The 19,633-nt window shown below is 46.2% G+C and overlaps 3 protein-coding genes and 2 long non-coding RNA genes across 5 annotated transcripts; 4 read left to right on the top strand and 1 right to left on the bottom strand.

The window, feature by feature from the left end:
* Positions 1-376: 376 nt before the first annotated feature.
* Positions 377-2,704, top strand: LOC143513164 (putative nuclease HARBI1). The gene is made up of 2 exons (XM_077004267.1): positions 377-742; positions 894-2,704. Exons 1-2 carry the CDS (start codon positions 578-580, stop codon positions 2,103-2,105), a joined length of 1,377 nt encoding a protein of 458 aa, XP_076860382.1. The 5' UTR covers positions 377-577; the 3' UTR covers positions 2,106-2,704.
* A 60-nt stretch (positions 2,705-2,764) lies between these two features.
* Positions 2,765-6,119, top strand: dohh (deoxyhypusine hydroxylase/monooxygenase). Its single transcript, XM_077004268.1, has 5 exons — positions 2,765-2,910; positions 3,014-3,305; positions 3,389-3,465; positions 3,579-3,822; positions 4,027-6,119. Exons 2-5 carry the CDS (start codon positions 3,032-3,034, stop codon positions 4,341-4,343), a joined length of 912 nt encoding a protein of 303 aa, XP_076860383.1. The 5' UTR covers positions 2,765-2,910; positions 3,014-3,031; the 3' UTR covers positions 4,344-6,119.
* Positions 6,120-6,331: 212 nt separating this feature from the next.
* On the top strand, positions 6,332-9,544 carry LOC143511677 (uncharacterized). Its single transcript, XR_013130226.1, has 4 exons — positions 6,332-6,709; positions 7,269-7,322; positions 8,268-8,342; positions 8,743-9,544. It is a non-coding gene; the product is annotated as an uncharacterized LOC143511677 (long non-coding RNA).
* Positions 9,545-12,514: 2,970 nt separating this feature from the next.
* On the top strand, positions 12,515-14,362 carry smim24 (small integral membrane protein 24). The gene is made up of 3 exons (XM_077004266.1): positions 12,515-12,669; positions 12,943-13,075; positions 13,793-14,362. The coding sequence occupies exons 1-3, from the start codon at positions 12,603-12,605 to the stop codon at positions 13,884-13,886; spliced, it is 294 nt and encodes a 97-aa protein (XP_076860381.1). The 5' UTR covers positions 12,515-12,602; the 3' UTR covers positions 13,887-14,362.
* Positions 12,550-18,447, bottom strand: LOC143513163 (uncharacterized). The gene is made up of 4 exons (XR_013130598.1): positions 17,692-18,447; positions 16,919-17,338; positions 15,920-16,310; positions 12,550-13,089 (listed from the first exon to the last, which is right to left on the bottom strand). It is a non-coding gene; the product is annotated as an uncharacterized LOC143513163 (long non-coding RNA).
* Positions 18,448-19,633: the final 1,186 nt, after the last annotated feature.

Here is a 19,633-nt window from a genome sequence, read left to right as displayed (position 1 = left end):
CCTGATGGGTTTGTTAGGAATCCGATTTGAATTCTCTGCATGCCACTGTATTTTTCTGGATGCATATAGTGAATTATTAAAACGTTAGTTAAGTATATTTTCATGCATCGCCAATTATAATTAAGCTTGATGCACCTTGATTGATAGTCACATAGTGTGTACTCATTGATTTGAATTTAGAACATTTATTTAGCTATGAAATTTTAGCAGCGTGATGAACAGCAGATTTTATAAAGACAGCGTGAAGATACCATTTTGATGGCAATATTTTGTAGGTTACACAACAACAATAGACGTCATTATGAATCAGTTTATAACTAGAAATGGAAATAAAGTGAAATGAAAATAAAGTGAAAGGAAGGGAAGGGGCGGGGCCTAAACCCGGAAGTAGAGAGTGTGTGCACTAGTGAGTGCTGTATGTTTGCAGCTTATGCTAAGCACCCTTCGTATGATTTGTTTATGTAGCTTTATGTAGTTTAATTAGATGAAGTACGGTTATTTTACACTAAATATTGGCGTATGCAAATGCGCGATCTGTCCGTCGTTATTAAATGTGCAGTAAATCGGTGCTTTGAAAATGGACAAGGACAAGAAAGCCGCGCAGTACAAATCTCTACTGGCCTGCAGAATTAAGCGACGAAAAGAAGAGATACAGAACTTCATCTTGGCGAGACGAAATGAGATCCACAAGCGATTAAGATATCGAAGATATCTTTTCCACAAACACGAGAGAATGAGAAAGGTACTTTTGTTTCTTGTCCTGCGACTGAAAGTCGCCTTAGACCGCCACAAACGTGCTTGTCACTCAGGTGTAGTTGATACCACTGCATGGCATCTTCTGTCCCTTGTGTCCTTTGAAAGCCACATAAATGTTCTCCTTCCATCTTTCCCAGATGCCGCTACCCGCGAGCCTACGCAGCCAGTGTATCTCAAACCCCGCCGGCCCAGACTGGTGGGAGAGAGCCGTGATGACCGAATTCGGACCACAAGACTGGCTTGAGAAATTCCACATCACCAGAGATATCTTCTTCTTGCTCTGTGCCAAGCTGAAGCCCCGACTCGGGCAGACACTCCCCCGGCCCTGCCGACAAGCCGTCTCGCTGGAGAGACGCGTGGCGATGGCCCTGATCCGTCTGTCCACCAGCACGGAGTACCGCTACATCAGCGAGCTGTTTGGGGTTCCCGTCCCCACCGTGTGTCACTGCGTGCGGGAGGTGTGCGAGGCCGTCATTTTGCTCCTCAAGCCTGTCTACATGCATCTGCCGGGCAGCCACGAGCTGGAGGAGAACGCCAGGCAGTTTCACTCGCAGTACGGGTTCCCTCACTGCGTGGGCGTCATCGACTCCCTGCACATCCCCGTCAAGTCCCCGCCGCAGGGTCCGGGCGGGACGGCGCCGCAGGGTTGCTGGAACAGCCGGGGCCGCTCCTCCGTGGTCCTGCAGGGCGTGGTGAACGCCCAGGGCACCTTCTGGGACGTGTGCGCAGGCTTCCCCGGCAGCACCGACGACCTGACCGTCCTGCAGAGCTCGGAGCTGTGGACCATGGCGGGCCAGGGAGGACTGTGCCCTCAGCCGTCCAGGCAGCTCCTGGGCCAGCCGCTGGGCTACCTGCTGCTGGGCGACGCGGGGTATCCCCTGCAGAGCTGGCTGTTGAAATGTTACCCGCCCTCCGCCCAGCTCACGCCCCAGCAGCACACCTTCAACGCCCACCTGAGCCACTGTCACGGCGTCATCACCCACACGCTCCGGCGGCTCCGCGCTCGCTGGCAGTGTCTGCACAGCGGCAACGACGGAGACCTGGACCTGGTGCCCAAGATGGCAGTGGCCAGCTGCGTCCTGCACAACATCTGTAACATTCACAACGTCCCATTCAAAGACGAGTGGCTGTTGGCGCTGAACCGGAGCGAATGCCCCCAGCCCTGCACCGTGGCCCCTGCGTACATGGACGACCCGAACGCCGAGGCTGTCCGCGCCTTGTTGTGCAGCTACTTCCACGTGCAGCAGAGGAGCAAACCGCACGTGCCGGCCCTGCCCGCCTGCCCTGCACTGCCGCTGCCGCCACACGGGGGCGCTGCTGCAGCTGCGCAGCTGCTCACGATGCTATGACCTACGGATTATACGTTTACGTGTGGTGGCTTCAGACCTTGTGAAATTGTACAGTGCCCTGGATGTAATGCTGTCTTTGGCAGAATGATATAAGAGGGGGAAAAGACACAGAAGGCTATGTGCAAAAATATTTGCAAAAAAACAGTGTTTTACTGTTTTGTTTTCGTTTTTTATTTTTTTTAAGGAAACAAATATATTGGCTGGCCCTGAAAGAATACTTACATCAATTACTCACACCATAACATGCATGTTTATTTTAAACAAGGCAATGCGTTTATCTAAATATTAAGCAACAAGAATTGTATTATGCATGTTGTGTAATGTATGTTTACAGTTCTCGTTTTTTGTTGTTGCAGTACAATCTTCATTCTTAAATATCTGTTGTTGACAACAGGATTCATAATCTTAAAGGTTACAAAACTATGAACTATTAATCCAGAATATTCTTAATTGTGATCTTGTAGTGATTTTGCAGGTTATCAATAATCCGAAGTGTATTAGTTACTCTACATTTACCCTTGGTGAACCATTAAAATGGAAAAAGTAAGCTTTCTCAAATTACCTGATGAATGTTCAGAATAAAGTGGAAGTGGCATTTATGTTATTCTGTGAGTTGTGGTCGTCATGCCCCAGTTTGGGTGCGCAGCCCTTCCTCCAGGCCACTAGGTGGCGGAACAAGGATCGTGTCACTTCAGCCCCTTTCTTGGTACTCACGAGTTGAAAGTCTTCCTGAACCGACGGCATGGGAAGTTAACAGCAGTTGGTGATCTGTGATCAAAATACCTTTGATCAGATTACCTTCACAGTAAGTATTTTATAGCATATACGGAGGACCGGCAGGAAACCATCATTGATGTAAGCTTTAAAATATACGAGAAAGAAGACTGTATCGGTTCCTCCTGATTCAGTACCGACTGTGAGACGCCATGGCGAGCGACCAGGACACGGCGGCGGTGGGGCGCATCCTTACCGACCCGCAGCAGGACTTACCCACACGATTCAGGGCGCTTTTTACGCTACGCAACCTCGGCGGACCAGAGGCTATAAAATGGATCAGCGAGGCGTTCGTGGATGAGTCTGCGCTTCTGAAACATGAGCTGGCGTACTGCCTCGGGCAGATGCAGGACGAGTGTGCGCTGCCAGTCCTGGAGGGGGTTCTGAAGGACACCGAGCAGGAGCCGATGGTCCGGCATGAAGCAGGTGACACGCACTGGAGGATCTCACGGTGGTCAGGGACTTGCAGAATGCCGCCATGACCCTAAATATTTTGTCCATGTCTACAGGTGAAGCTTTGGGGGCCATTGGAAACCCCAAGGTTTTAGATTTACTAAAACAGTATTCTGAGGATCCAGTTATTGAGGTATGTCGTCATGCCTCACTTTCACATTTCTACTACATATCAGTGTAAAAAAAACAAAAGGAAGAAGTACGACAGAGTAATGTGTGTGTGTGTGTGTGTGTGTGTGTATGCAGGTGGCGGAGACGTGTCAGCTCGCTGTGAGGAGGATCGAGTGGCTGATGAAGGGTGGAGATGGGGGGCAGACAGACAGCAACCCCTACAGCTCGGTGGACCCCGCGCCCCCGGCGTCTAAGACGAGCGTCTCTGAGCTGAGGACGCAGCTCCTGGACGAGGCCCTGCCGCTGTTCGAGCGCTACAGAGCCATGTTCGCCCTCAGGAACCTGGGCACGGAGGAGGCAGTGCTGGCCCTCGCCGACGGTGAGGCCTTTGGTTGATGGTAAATCTAGAAGTCCTGCTGTCATTGTTTAAACAGGACAGCAGGATCTGTAATTTAGCCTTAGAGCTACAATTCAAGAGGAGATCTTAAACATCCATTTGTGAACTGATGAAAATGTGTATATTCACTCAGATACATGGATGTGGGCATCTAAATGGTGTATGTGTTTCCTGGGTCGTGGGCAGGTCTCCGGTGTAGCGGCGCTCTATTCAGACACGAGATTGGCTACGTGCTGGGGCAGATGCAGCACGCGGCGAGCATCCCGCAGCTGAGCGCCGCCCTGGAGGACGAGTGCGAGAACGCCATGGTGCGGCACGAGTGCGCTGAGGCGCTGGGCTCCATCGGCCACGCCTCCTGCCTTCCGCCGCTGCGCCGTTACCGTGGCCATGGCGAGCGCGTCGTCAGGGAGAGCTGCGAGGTGGCGCTGGACATGTTGGAGTATGAGAACAGCGGCAACTTCCAGTACGCCGACAGCCTGCTGCGTGTCCACACGGCACAGTGAGGGGGCGGGGCTTAGCCTCTTCTCTCGGGACTACAGAACTGTGTAACACTCCTCCCTCTCTTCTGGAGACATTCAGACTGTGAGCTGATTTCAGAACCGTGACACCTTGTTTTCTCCTGGAGAGAATAAAGTCACCAGCTTCAAAGAAAAAATTGTCAATTTCTTTATTTTTAAAATCTGTTCACTCCTGAGTGAGAGCTCATTTAATCTTTGTTACTATTTTAAATACAAATAGACTGGATTACACCATATAAAAATACATTTATAATCATTAAAATGTTTCAGGGGACAATGACAAAGGTGTACAGAGAGAGTTAATGAGTCATGTGATGTTGTTTTCACAAAGTTTCTATTTAAATACTGTAACCAAGGAGGCTTATTAGATGAAACCTCTATTTTCATCACTGTAGGCACATTGCTGTCTGCTTGTTTCTGGTTCTTCAGTTGTTCTCAGTTGTATTCTCCTGAGGCTGAAGGACAGCCATGATGCTTTCTCTAATGTTTGGATGATCTTCTATAAATTGGCTATTTTTATTTATGAGAAGCATGAGAGTTTCTCTGGGTTTTTGACAGCAATTCCTTTGATCCCAGAAAACAACACCCAACCTACTGTGTCTAGTGCTCGGTGGACTGGGGCTGGTGGGTAGTAATGCATTAGTCTGACTCACTGACTCACTGAAGCAGTGGGCATGTGGGCTTATTTGATTTTGTAAGTGGGCTTGAGACCCAGTTGCCCCGACGAGCTTAAGGTCCTTAAATCAAGGTTTTGGTAAGAATGTGGATAATGCTTCAAAATATTGCTAGTTAATCCTGCACAGTGGAGTGTTTCATCCATTAAGATTTTCTACCTTACCCACCCCATCTAATCTGAAATTAACTCTTAAATCTGCCAGTACAGAAAGTGTGATTCAAGTATTCCCAGAAAAGATGCAGTTGAATTTTACAGCGATGAGTTCTTTTAACATGGAGGCTGTCAGCACTCGTGTCCTGTGTGTCCACAGAGTTTTGTTGTAATCATAAAGACTGCAGTTGTGTATATAGAGACTGGGTGAAGGTCGTCGTCCTGAAGAATGAAAGCCACAGCAGAAACACACAGGGCAGGGAGAGTCTGAACAGCAGGAGACCATTGCGGAGAGCACGGATCTACACGCACCATGCTGGACCCCATTATGATCGCCATCCTAACCATCAACACCTCCATCACAGTGATTCACTGGATCTACTTCTTGACACAAGAGAGCAGGGGAGGAAACCCATCCTAACCATCAACACCTCCATCACAGTGATCCACTGGATCTACTTCTTGACACAAGAGAGCAGGGGAGGAAACCCATCCTAACCGAAGCTAACTGATCTTTAGTAGAGCTCAGCAGAGCTTTCTTTCATGTATACAGGGTTTTTTAAAAAATGTAAAATTTATTTAAAATTTTTTTTTATTCTTTAGCCTGTATTTATTCTTCAGCTAATTTTGCTTGAATGCCTCCATCTGGAGCGATACTGGGTGATGTATTCCCAGTCATCTTTATGAAACATGTCAGTAACAAAATACATAGGAATGTTTTCCTTGGTCTGCTAGAGTAGTATACGCTATTATGATGGAGTGGAGACTTCAACTGCACTGTGTTCTGCAGAGTTCTGTTTCTTCTGTAGATCACATTGATTCTCTCTAATCAAATTACATGTCATGACAGAATGTGGAAAAGATTGTTCACCTTTTTAGTTTTGTCCATCACACACCAGGCAATTTTAAATTTGACGGGAACTGCTGAAGATAATCATTCTAATCAGTGCAAAGCAACTTCAACGTCAATCATTGATTTTTTCTTCAATATATAGTTATATAAATATTTTCTCTGTAGTTATACCAAAGCAGTGATGTTTCAGGCATTTGAATGGTTTTGATCGCTGAACCATAATTCCACTTCCTTTGAATAATGTCCAGTAGAGAAGTTATTTTTTTGTCAGTTCCCACCATGCTGTCTGTCTGGAGTCAGAATGCAGTTTTTAGCTTCATTTAGCTCATTTTGAGTTTCACCATTACAATTATGTCGCAATTCCACCTTTGAGAGTTTGCGATTATAAACTGGAGGAGTTGCAGGAGATGGTCTGGTGGAGCTCCTGAGGTTCTCCACTGGAGCACTGCCTCCTGAGCCTGATCAGCTAAGAGCAATACGCCACTCCCTCCTGAGCCTGATCAGCTAAGAGCAATACGCCACTCCCTCCTGAGCCTGATCAGCTAAGAGCAATACGCCACTCCCACTGCCGGAGGCTCACCTGAGTCTCCTGGGTGTTGCAATGAAGAACAGAAAAATAAGAGTTACACAAAGCTAGCCCCGGGACAATAGGACATGTAGGGCTGTAGAGAGGTAAGAGTCAGTATCTCCTGTCCTGCTCCTGGAAATATGTCCTCCTATGGAGTTCTGCTCAAACCTTAGTCCAACACCTCTGTGTGTGTTAGTTTATTGCAGGAGAATTCAAACAGTGGGCCGAGCTGTGTCAGATTATGGCTGGAGTTGATGTTCAGAGTCCTAGAATCATGGTGTGATTTGGATCACTCATGTAGGCAAAGCACAGTAGGACACACAGGCAGATGTTTGGATTCAGATGGGATGAGAGTGATTAAGTGGCTTAGTGAGAGAGACGTGTGCACAGAGGTGTGACAACAGAGCTGATGACCCAGTTAGATCAGCCATTTAGGTCACATAAAAGAGGAGAAACGCCCGCGTCCCAGACATCAGACGCTCCGCACAGTCCGGGTCAGCACCACGACCCCAGACATCAGACGCTCCGCACAGTCCGGGTCAGCACCACGACTCTGAGCCAGAGCGACACGCACCAGACTCCAGCATGCATCCTCTCATGGTCGGCATAGTGACGGCAAACACCTCGCTCACTGTGGTCTTCTGGAACTTCCTCCTGTCCCAGGTGTTCTGCAAGAAGTTAGAGGAGCCCACATCTGAGGAGGACCTCCCCGTCTGAGTAAGCCTTACCTCACACACAACATTCATCCTGCTCAACTCACGATGGGATCCATGTCATCAAGGTTTGTAGGAGGAGGACAGAGTGTGAAAGGTCTTAGTGCCTCAGTTTTTCCCCCAATATGATTATATGGGTATGACAGACTCATTCTCTCAGAAACAATAAATACAAGAGAATAGATCTGTTTTTCCAGATGAGATGTATTTGTTTTATTGAGAATTTTACATTGAAATAGATTTCATGGGTTAATCAATGTGTTCCTGTCATATGTCTGTAATTTGGCTTATATATATATATATATATATATATATATATATATATATATATATATATATATATATATATATATATATATATATATTTCCACTGATGGATTTGAGGTTTTGTCCTCACTGTGGTTCTGAGTGTGTTTATCCTCTTAATTTGATATCTGTACAGCATTGTGAAAGCAGGTCTTATGTTGGACTTACTGGGATTCTGAGTGCACACTTCCATAAGAGGAGTGTCAGGCATGGACCCGGCCCTGTGTCGGGTGGTGACAGTTCTGGAACAGTTCTAGAACACATTATGTTCTATGCATCATTCTCAGAAGGCCGTGGGGCAAGATGACCTGTTTGCTTGGCTGCACACTGCTGTCACCACTGGTCACCAGTCTGCACACTGCTGTCACCACTGGTCACCAGTCTGCACACTGCTTGTTTTTAATGCATTTGGATGAAACATCATCTGGTGATTCTCCCCAGTTTTGAAACAGATGTAACCTTTACTACATGTGATCAAAAACTAGAAACTCTAGAGTCTAGAGTGAGTGTAATCCACCACTCTCGCTGTTCTCTGGTACTCAGACACGCACACACTTACACATGCTCGCTCTCTCTCTCCACTCTCCTCTCTCTCTCTCTCTCTCTCTCTCTCTCTCTCTCTCTCTCTGTGGAGAGCTAACAGGATTACAGGGGACCTGAACACTGACTCACAGCCTTCACCTTTCTGAAGGGCACCAGGACCAATCACTGAATCCAGGCAGGCTGAGATGTCCCTTGTCTGCAGGACTTAGTGCGGGATTAGCAGAGTCAGCGCAAGGCTAAATACTCATGTTCTGCGCACTCTTGTCCACCTCAGCTGTACTGAGATCAGTTCTCACTATTAAAACCCAGTTCTGAATGGTCATGATTGTGAACACTCATGACCACCTGACCTGTGCTGAGATCAGCTCTCACTATTACAATCCAATTTTAATCTGCTCAATAAACAGGCCATACACTGCTAAAATGCTTTTAGTGATAGCTGATTTAACACTGATGTACATAAAAATTCCACTGAATTAATTTCAGTAGGTTTTCTTGAAATGTCAAAAACATTGAAAACAATTATTTAGAGGTCCGTAGTGAATCTAATTAGAAACATGTCCATTTTCTTACAGATGGCCCTTTTGTGTTGAACCCAGAGGAGTAGCTAGTGGAGAAGGGGGGTGTGGAGGAGGGGGCGTGGAGACACCTGAAGGGGCGGCGCCATGGCAAATGGAGGAACCAATCACAGAGGCACTGCAGGGAGGCGGGAACGTTTCACCAGGCTTCAACCTCACTGCAGGGTCCTAATGTCAGCACTGATTTTCCCCTTAGAACAACACAGATGCCCCTTGGAGTGTTTTAAAGCCTGCAAATACCATCAACCCAGCCAGCCACTCTACCTGTTCCACACCCCAAACCCTCACACTCACACTGGCTGAACCCATGACATCATGCGTTCAGCGTGCTGCAGTTGATACGTTCTCATCTCAGTTGAGACGTTCTCATCCCAGTTGTCTTCATCCCAGTGGCAGTGGTTCCCAGTCTTGAACCAGGAGTTCCGATGTACTGATGATTTCAATGTTTTCATTCCTGCCCTTGATTCAGTTCAGAAATAAATTAACAGAGAATCATTTTAAAGTTTGGGCTTGTATAATAGAAGAGACATGTAAGAAAAAGAGCCTCCAGCCCCTGGGATCACTGCTGTACAGACCACTGTGTGTCTACCATCTAAACATGCGTTTTCCCCGTCCACACGAATACGCCGAGACCGGAGTTTTCAAAAGTCTCCACCTTGGAAGGCGTTTTCAAAAACCTCCGTTTTCGGTGACCGAAAACGCCGTTTTCGTGTGGACGGGAGGCTAAAAACCTCCGTTTTTAAAAACCTCCGGCGTCGTGTGGACGTAGATCTTTTTGAAAACGGAGACAAAAACCTCCGTTTTTAAAAACCTCCGGCGTCGTGTGGACGTAGATATTTTTGAAAACGGAGACAAAAACCTCCGTTTTTAAAAACCTCCGGCGTCGTGTGGACGTAGATATTTTTAAAAACGCTGATCGTGTGGACGGAGATATTTTTGAAAACGGAGACAAAAACCTCCGTTTTTAAAAACCTCCGGCGTCGTGTGGACGGGGCCTTAATTTAACTTATTTTGTGAAGAGCATGGAGTAAAATGATTTTAATATTTTGGTCACATTATATTCAAATGTCTTTGTCATTCAGCAAAAATGTAATTTCAGCTAGAGAAACACTTGCAAGTCCTCCCTCAGTAATAAAGACTTGAATTATTTTATGCGTAACACTTTTATGGGTCTTTCTTTAAAAAAATAAAATAAAAAAAATTATATATATATATATATATATATATATATATATATATATATATATATATATATATATATATATATATATATATATATATATATATTTTTTTTTTTTAATTTTTTTTTTTATTGAGGCATCGGGAAAGGCATACAAAAAATGAGAAATAAAACATATATGTATACATTTGAGTTCCAGTATCAGGTTCGACGCATACAGCAATCGACGCATCTTTCTTACTTGTGTTATTAGTGTCAGTCTGATTGGCGCAGCTAGATGGGGCTGTTTACCCGCTGGTAAAGACCAGAAAAACGCGCACGCAATTCTGCTGATGTCAGCTATCAGTAAAGCAAGGAACTGCTGACATCACAGCTCACTGCATATATAAATAAAGTATATAGAAGTATATAAAATGTGTTTATATACATATATAAACTACACAGAAAACGAATTTTATAAATGCTTTCTAATCTATTTGCAAGAATTTATTAAAAAAGCTAAACTCTTTAATGAATTTAGCTCTTCTGATTAAATGAGGTAATAGAAGATAGTGAATGTGTAAACACACACACACACACATACACACACACACACAAGTTAAATAGTTGCAGAGACCTGTATTATGAGTCATTAAAACCACAACATGTTTATAGAGAGCAACTGGTGACTAGTTAGATACACAGTGTTGCTTGGTAGAGAGATGAGGATTAGGATGAGAGATGAGGATTAGGTTGGGAGAAGAGGATTAGGATGAGAGATGAGGATTAGGATGAAAAACGAGGATTAGAATAGGAAAGAGATGAGGATTAGGATGGGAGAGAGATGAGAATTAGGATGAGATATAAGGATTAGGATGAGAGATCAGGATTAGGATGAGAGATCAGGATTGAGATGAGGATTAGGATGAGATATGAGGATTAGGATGAGAGATGAGGATTTAGATGAGAGATGAGGATTAGGATGAGAGATGAGGATTTAGATGAGAGATGAGGATTAAGATGTGAGATGAAGATTTGGTTGGTGCATTACACACTGGAATAGCACAGGTGCAATGAATTAATTAAATAAAATTCTCAATGAATCAATGGAAAATATTTGCATATAACATGCATATCAAGTATACACATTTGATATGAATGTTCTATTATTAAAATAAAATGTGCCATTTGTATAAAGCTGCTCATAGGATGGTTACAGATCAGTCAGATGGTGAACGTGCTAGAAACACAAGAAAAAACAAACTCCAAGATATCCAAAATATAATCAAGCTTTAATCCAGACCTGAACAGATTATGGAGGATTTCCATGGGCATGTACCACATAACTACATCATTGTGGCAAACTTACCTACACCTCCACCTACTCATCCACCTACAAACTCTATCTCCACCCCTAACCAGACTTTAGTCTTCATGAAGTACAGCTGAATCTTCCTCAGAGTGCATTCATATCACTTTGGGTACATTTGGACTCCATCAATGCAGTAAAACTGAATTTGTTATATGACTGCTACATGGAGTTCACAAGCACAGGGCAGCAGGGCAGCATCAGGACAAACCACACCGCTAACCTCAATTTTGTTAGCAGTACCACACTGCCATCATGGCTGTCCCTGACCTCTCAGCCTGTCCCTGTCCTCTCAGCCTGTCCCTGATCTCTCCCTGATCTCCCTGATCCCTGATGCATTTACTTGTGGTCTGTTTCACACTAGCCAGTGTGTATAAAACAAACATCTAAAGGTCATTTTGGTTAATGCTCACCACACAAACCTGGTGTCCAAGTGTCCGACCTGTCCTGCTTATTTCAGCACCACTGCTGACGTAACACACCTGACATATCACATTCATGCTCTCCAGGATGAAGAGATGCTTCTGAATCTGGAGCAAAAGGCAGTAGAGCACTGTGGGGGTCTGTCTGGGACCCCGGGGTCACATGACCATACACCTCCCTGCCCATGTGCAGTCTGACAGTCACGCACAAACATATTTCTCAGCCTGGGCTCCATCTCACTGGCTTTATAGCTCTGAACTCCAAAGCCGACAGAGACCTTAATCACTTACAGCACATTTCTGGCAGGTTTATGCAGCTCATAAGGTTTATGGTGTATAAATTCAGGATTTAAATGTTCTGCTATGATTTTGTCTCACGCACTTGATTTCACTAATTAATTCCACCTGGTAGATTGGGCTAACTGACAAATTTAGGCCCGTTGGAACAAAGTCCTGGCGAGGACTTTTATTTTCTGAACTTCATCTATCCACCACCCTAATAAACTCTGAAATCCATTTCTATGCTAATGAGCCTTGAAATAATCGGAAATCGCACTTGTATTTGTATTCTTGAATGCAACACGGACGAAAGCCCCCAAGATAAAATGTGCACAATCTGTATCTCAGTTGGTTTAGTCAGCATATATTTATACTCAACTTTAATCTATGGCACTAAAAAAAGTGTTTTATCTTTACAGCACAAGTCCAAGGAATTCTATCAGATTAACTCAGAGCGGATGTGTCAGTGATATTGCAAACTTGTTATTTCACTAATTCTAACTGTACTTTGGTCTTTGACGAAAGAGTCATTTACTGGCATGTCAGTGAAGACAAGCAATAAGTCAGGAACACACTTTACGGAGGACAAACTTTATGGAGCACACACTTTGCAGAGCACAGACTTTAAATGTGTAATCTCAGGAACACGCTTGCTTGCCTTTTGCTGTCTGTTTACATTTGCCAGGCAAAAACTGGTGAGTAAAACGAAAAACATTTTCTTTGTTCTTGATCTTTTCCGTTCCGGATTTCTGGAAATTCTCATTAATGGGAAACTTGATAAACAAGCAAACTAAACAGTAGCTGCAACACCCAGTGTGGGTATCATTCCCTGTCCCAGTTAGATGGGTTAGTTCTCCTCAACCCCACCTGCCAGCAGCTACATTCAAACCGTGGAGTGGAAGTGGGGTCTGGAGAACAGGGTGGGGGTGGTGGTGTCACGGTGATGAGATGAACGATCCTCCACACAGGCAGTCTGAGGACAGAAGTGCAGGAGAAACCCGCAATGCAGCCCTTGTTGGTTGGACTGACCGCTGTGGTTGGCTTCCTCTTCATCATCTTCACCATCCTCATCATTAAAAGGATCTTTTTCAAGAAACACAGGTAACCTGTAAAAACTTAAAAACGTGGTAACGTATAAATGTGTTTGTTACAGAAGCACACAAGAAGAGAAATACATAAAGCTTTTTGACAGTAGAGGCTGATTGATCATGGGAATTGTCTCAATGGCACATTGTAGTTTTTGTGGTTTGTGTGATTTTAGAACTCTAACATGACACTTTTATTTCTGGACTCAGGCAGCAGGATAGGAGCAAACACGCTGCAGTGAATGATGACCTAATGTTTATGATGTTGTGAAGCTTTTACGGCCTCTTATGGGACGTGATGTAACTTTATCTTTGCACATGTTCAGATAGGCTGCTGTCCAAGGTCTCAGTAGTGCAGATATCAAATGAAGCCAGACATTAGAGCCCCGAGGCATGTCTGTGTCTCTGTCTGTGTCTGTCTTTGTGTCTGTGCTTGTTTCTGTGTTTGTGTCTGTGTCTCTGTCTGTGCTTGTGCCTGTGTTTGTGTCTGTGTCTCTGTCTGTGCTTGTGCCTGTGTTTGTGTCTGTGTCTCTGTCTGTCTCTGTGTGTCTGTGCTACTGTCTGTGCTACTGTCTGTGTCTCTGTCTGTGTCTTCTCTGGTCTAAGCTCAGTCTGCAGTGACTAGCAGCCAGTTTGAGCAGATCCAGTTTCAAGCCCAGTCGTCTTCTCAACAAGAGCCGCTGGTTACCCACAAGGCAGGTGTCAACACAGCTTTGTCTTTGTCAATGAGTAGGACTGAAGAGCAGACAGAGGAGATGGTCCACACATACGACAACAAAGCCATGGACCCGGAGAAGGGCGAGGAGATGAAAGTGACCGGCCTATAACAGAGGAGCCAGGCACCCTGCCAGCTTGGGGAAAATGACGGCAAACCACAGATTTTGCACAGAATCTTTTCCATATACTGTTCAAATATATGTTCAGTAAAACGTAGAATTCCCTTGGTGAACTAAAAGTAAATGTAACGCTAATTCCACACCTAATTCATGTCATTATTTGTAGTGGCCACTAGGGGGATTCATGTTGTGGTTCATGTTAAGGTTTGCTGTCTGGCATTTATGGTCATTAGAAATGTGCCTAGCCTAGGTCAAAAGTTCCCCCCTAGACTAGCAGTTCACCCTGAGAGAGACATTCCTGTCATCATCACAGTGTCAGACCCACTGTCAATTACAACAAGGAAAAAGTCTGAACACTATGGTAAAAAAAATTGCTACTACTGCTGAAGCAAACATTTTAAAAGCGCAAAAATAGGTTTACAGCTCAACCAGTTCTTTTAACTCTATCAAATATGTACTCTACTAAAATAACTGAAGGAATAACTTGGTCATGGACATATTAAAATACAACATACATTGCGTGTGTGTATGATTCCAGTTACTGGGCTTTACAAGCAATCTCACTGCTTTCATACTCTCATTAACTTTTGCACTATAATACAGATGTGAGCATTAACTCACAGTGGGCTCGTGCCAGGATTCATTAGTCAAACAGAGGGTTTCAGTTTCTGTAGCTGAAATGATTCCAGGAATGCAGAGCAATGCAGGACTTGGGTGGGAACCTCTCGTTTTGACCCACAATACCCCACTACACCCCACTGTTCCCCACTACACCCCACTGTACCCCACTACACCCCACTGCATCCACTACACCCACTGTACCCAACTACACTGCACTGTACCCCACTACACCCCACTGTACTCCACTACACCCCACAGCATCCACTACACCCACTGTACCCCACTACACCCCACTGTTCCCCACTACACCCCACTGTACCCCACTACACCCCACTGCATCCACTACACCCACTGTACCCAACTACACTGCACTGTACCCCACTACACTCCACTGTACTCCACTACACCCCACAGCATCCACTACACCCACTGTACCCCACTACACCCCACTGTTCCCCACTACACCCCACTGTACCCCACTACACCCCACTGCATCCACTACACCCACTGTACCTAACTACACTGCACTGTACCCCACTACACCCCACTGCATCCACTACACCCACTGTACCCCACTACACTGCACTGTACCCCACTACACCCCACTGCATCCACTACACCCACTGTACCCCACTACACTGCACTGTACCCCACTACACCCCACTGTACCCCACAACACCCACTACACTCCACTATACCCCACTGTACCACACTACACCCACTACACTCCACTACACCCCACTATACCCAACTGTACCACACTACACTCCACTACACCCCACTGTACCCCACTACACCACACTGCACATCACTACATCCACTGTACCCCAATACACCACACTGTACCCCACTACACTCCACTACACTCCACTGTACCCCACTACACCCCACTGTACCCCACTACACTCCACTACACCCCACTGTACCCAACTACACCCCACTGTACCACACTACACCCACTACACTCCACTACACCCCACTGTACCCAACTGTACCACACTACACCCCACTACACACCACTACATCCACTGTACCCCACTACACCACACTGCTCACCACTACACTCAATGTATCAAACTACACCCCACTGTACACACTGTACCCCACTACACTCCACTGTACACATTGAACCCCACTGCACCCCAATGTTTCTCTGCCTGCGTCTGGGAGACAGAGACCAAAACTCTCTCTCTATCCCCCATTCTGAATCTCTCTCACTGAATCTAAATCTAACTTTGAATGGAGTTAGGGTGATAACTCGGCAGACCTATGAGACAGAACCACATTACAAAATAACAAGTTCAGCAGAAAAACCATGATGTTTCACACAGAACGGTGACCAGATCACACTGTTAATGCACCGGCACTCACTGAACCGAGATCAGCTGTAATCCACATCTCACCTCTGCTCGTTGATTATGGCTTTGGGGCCTTCTGCATTTAAACAGTTCAGCCTCTCTCAGTCGTCTGTGCACAGTCTAGCTCCATGTATGAATGAGCCAACTGCCACGCACATGTGCACATGGACGGTGCTTTAGAGGTTCCACAACATTTGTGCCCGCACTGCAGAGACGCCACGGGGACCTGATGATGATATCTGAACAAGTCGCAGAGCCAGCGAACACGCCAGGTGGCTGCTAACAAGCTTGGGTCATTTTCATAACGCAAAAGACAGCACTTTCTTCCAGAACGTTCCGTGTGGTGGGCACACGACTGGGGGCCCTGGGGATCTGCGGTCCTTTGTGCAGACATCTGGAGTCCATTACTGCTTTTACAAGGGCTTCCCATCGCCTCCTGTAAATTGAGATATTAAATTCATAAACGCAGCATGTAAGTACACAATCTAGAGAAGAGGGGAAAAAACGCTGAAACTTCGGAAGCTGAAAAGTCTAAATACAGGTAATCAAAAACCAACCCAGCTGTGTACCACCCCCAAGTACAGGGATTAGCAAAGGAAGGACCCTGGCCGTATATTTAGAGCCCACCTCCTCACTCCTCTCATTAGGACTCATGGCAATATTGTCGACTTCATACTGTATGAGTACAATCTGGAGTGTGGAGACAAACCTTTAGTTTTCTCTGGTGAGGTCACTGAGACCCCCCCACCCCCCACAAAGGTAAAATCCAGCGTTGACTTTTACAGGCTACTGATACTTTGGTAAGTGTATCGTAAAACTCCCAGTTAAACAGAGGCTCTGTGGGGCCTTCATTGCTACAACGCAATAACAAGCTTCCAGTTTGTGTAATTACAATTTGTTTACCTTATTGTTCATTTGGGCATGAAATCTCCAACAATAACTACCGACGTTATGGTCCACTACTACTAACAGCTATGGTACTTTACTAAGGGTTTACATTTAATGATAGGCGACTTAAGAATGAAAAAGACTTCAGCTGCGTACGGGTAGATGACGGAGGCTTTTAAGCAGGAGTTGTATTCCTGGACTTTTCCCACAGTAGCCTTGAAGGCTGCAGCAGTTCTGGGTGGAGCTGGACGGGCGTAGTGGGCGTGGCCACGTGGTTGGCGAGTGTCTGGGCTCACGGTGATTGGCAGCAGCATGGTGGTGGGTGTCCTGACTCCTCCCACTGAGCATTTCGTACGCAGGGCCATTAGATCTTATCGTCTGGTCTGGTGGTTCATGCAGATGAAGGGGGGAAAGGTCAGCTGAGAGCTGCTGGTTCAGACGTGGTGGTGAGCTCAACGGAGGAGCACGGCACCTTCTGAAGACCTTCTGGGTTGGTGATGTCACTGGAGCAGAGCCGTGTGGGGCCTGAGGACGTATCTCAAGCTCCACCTGTTCCCTGCTGACACCACGTGAGTTCTCCACCCGCCAAGAAAAAGATGAACTCTCACAAGCTATAACTTTAATATTATTACTTATTATATATTATTGCCTTTAAAAAGGTAAAATGTATTTAGATTGGAGAAAGTACCTCTTACACAGGCCAATAATAATTATTATCAAACTAAAAAAAAATTTAAGAATTAAAAGAATAACACTGCTTATGGATTTTGTATTGTTGCAGAATTACAAAGTCTCATTATTTCTCACTGCCACTTGCTTAAATATCTGTTCTTTATTAAAACATTATGGCTATAGACTTAGAAGAACAGATTCAGGTGTTCCTGTCCTTTACAAATCAAGGAGAAACTATAAAGTTACTCAATACTCACCTTTCCATTATCCAAAACAACAGACTTTGTCCTAAACTTCACGCCGTGTCCCCAGTGTGCAGGGTACCATGGAGCTCCAGGTGCCGCTCCTGGCATGGACGAGGACACAAATGTCCTCTACGGCTGTAATTAAAACCTCAGTCCTGGGCAGAGATTCATGCAGCACGCCTGAGCTGCGTGAAGACCGGTGCATGCTGGTGAGAGTGCATGTGTTTTAGAAACTCCCTCTGCACTAATCCTGTTAACCGTCACCCCCAGATGACGCATGGCTTTTTTTTCCTCCTGAGTCCAATCTTCTCGCACGAGTCTTAGATGGCACACAGGGTCCATTACGTTTTGGTTAGAAGCAAATGTCATGTGTAGAGCGAAAGAGATGGAGAGATGGAGAAAGTGTTTGCTGTTAGTGAAGACCAGCTCAAAGTGTCAGGTCTGCAGGCTTTATGTGTTGGGGTCTGTGTGAGCCTCATGGCTAAACTCCAGTAGGTCAACACATTTCACGCTGACCCTCTCAACACACACAGACCTGCACACACTCCCTCTCAACACACAGACCTGCACACAATCCCTCTCAACACACAGCCCTGCACACACTCCCTCTCAACACACACAGACCTACACACACTCCCTCTCAACACACAGACCTGCACACACTCCCTCTCAACACACAGCCCTGCACACACTCCCTCTCAACACACAGCCCTGCACACACTCCCTCTCAACACACACAGACCTGCACACACTCCCTCTCAACACACAGACCTGCACACAATCCTTCTCAACACACAGCCCTGCACACACTCCCTCTCAACACACACAGACCTGCACACACTCCCTCTCAACACACAGACCTGCACACACTCCCTCTCAACACACACAGACCTGCACACACTCCCTCTCAACACACAGACCTGCACACACTCCCTCTCAACACACACAGACCTGCACACACTCCCTCTCAACACACACAGACCTGCACACACTCCCTCTCAACACACAGACCTGCACACACTCCCTCTCAACACACACAGACCTGCACACACTCCCTCTCAACACACACAGACCTGCACACACTCCCTCTCAACACACACAGACCTGCACATTCCCTCTTAACACACAGACCTGCACACTCCCTCTCAACACACACAGACCTGCACAAACTCCCTCTCAACACACAGACCTGCACATTCCCTCTTAACACACAGACCTGCACACTCCCTCTCAACACACAGACCTGCACACACTCCCTCTCAACACACACAGACCTGCACACACTCCCTCTCAACACACACAGACCTGCACACACTCCCTCTCAACACACACAGACCTGCACACACTCCCTCTCAACACACAGACGTGCACACACTCCCTCTCAACACACAGACCTGCACACTCCCTCTCAACACACACAGACCTGCACACTCCCTCTCAACACACAGACCTGCACACACTCCCTCTCAACACACAGACCTGCACACACTCCCTCTCAACACACACAGACCTGCACACACTCCCTCTCAACACACAGACGTGCACACACTCCCTCTCAACACACAGACCTGCACACACTCCCTCTCAACACACACAGACCTGCACACTCCCTCTCAACACACAGACGTGCACACACTCCCTCTCAACACACAGACCTGCACACACTCCCTCTCAACACACACAGACCTGCACACACTCCCTCTCAACACACACAGACCTGCACACACTCCCTCTCAACACACAGACCTGCACACACTCCCTCTCAACACACAGACCTGCACACACTCCCTCTCAACACACACAGACCTGCACACTCCCTCCCAACACACAGACATGCACACTCCCTCCCAACACACAGACGTGCACAAACTCCCTCTCAACACACACAGACCTGCACACTCCCTCTCAACACACACAGACCTGCACACACTCCCTCTCCACACACAGACCTGCA

This window comes from Brachyhypopomus gauderio, chromosome 4 (genome assembly GCF_052324685.1).
Source record: "Brachyhypopomus gauderio isolate BG-103 chromosome 4, BGAUD_0.2, whole genome shotgun sequence".
NCBI classification, from domain to species: Eukaryota; Metazoa; Chordata; class Actinopteri; order Gymnotiformes; family Hypopomidae; genus Brachyhypopomus; species Brachyhypopomus gauderio.
This window is presented reverse-complemented; position numbering and strand designations above follow the sequence as displayed.

Bases quoted from the DNA above. Each gene is read 5' to 3' on its own strand.
- smim24 (XM_077004266.1), top strand. From the start codon at position 12,603: ATGTGTAATCTCAGGAACACGCTTGCTTGCCTTTTGCTGTCTGTTTAC. The intron at 12,670-12,942 runs GTGAGTAAAACG...TCCTCCACACAG, and splicing joins CATTTGCCAGGCAAAAACTG to GCAGTCTGAGGACAGAAGTG. The intron at 13,076-13,792 runs GTAACCTGTAAA...GTCAATGAGTAG, and splicing joins ATCTTTTTCAAGAAACACAG to GACTGAAGAGCAGACAGAGG.
- dohh (XM_077004268.1), top strand. From the start codon at position 3,032: ATGGCGAGCGACCAGGACACGGCGGCGGTGGGGCGCATCCTTACCGAC. The intron at 3,306-3,388 runs GTGACACGCACT...CCATGTCTACAG, and splicing joins GATGGTCCGGCATGAAGCAG to GTGAAGCTTTGGGGGCCATT. The intron at 3,823-4,026 runs GTGAGGCCTTTG...GGTCGTGGGCAG, and splicing joins AGTGCTGGCCCTCGCCGACG to GTCTCCGGTGTAGCGGCGCT.
- LOC143513164 (XM_077004267.1), top strand. From the start codon at position 578: ATGGACAAGGACAAGAAAGCCGCGCAGTACAAATCTCTACTGGCCTGC. The intron at 743-893 runs GTACTTTTGTTT...CATCTTTCCCAG, and splicing joins AACACGAGAGAATGAGAAAG to ATGCCGCTACCCGCGAGCCT.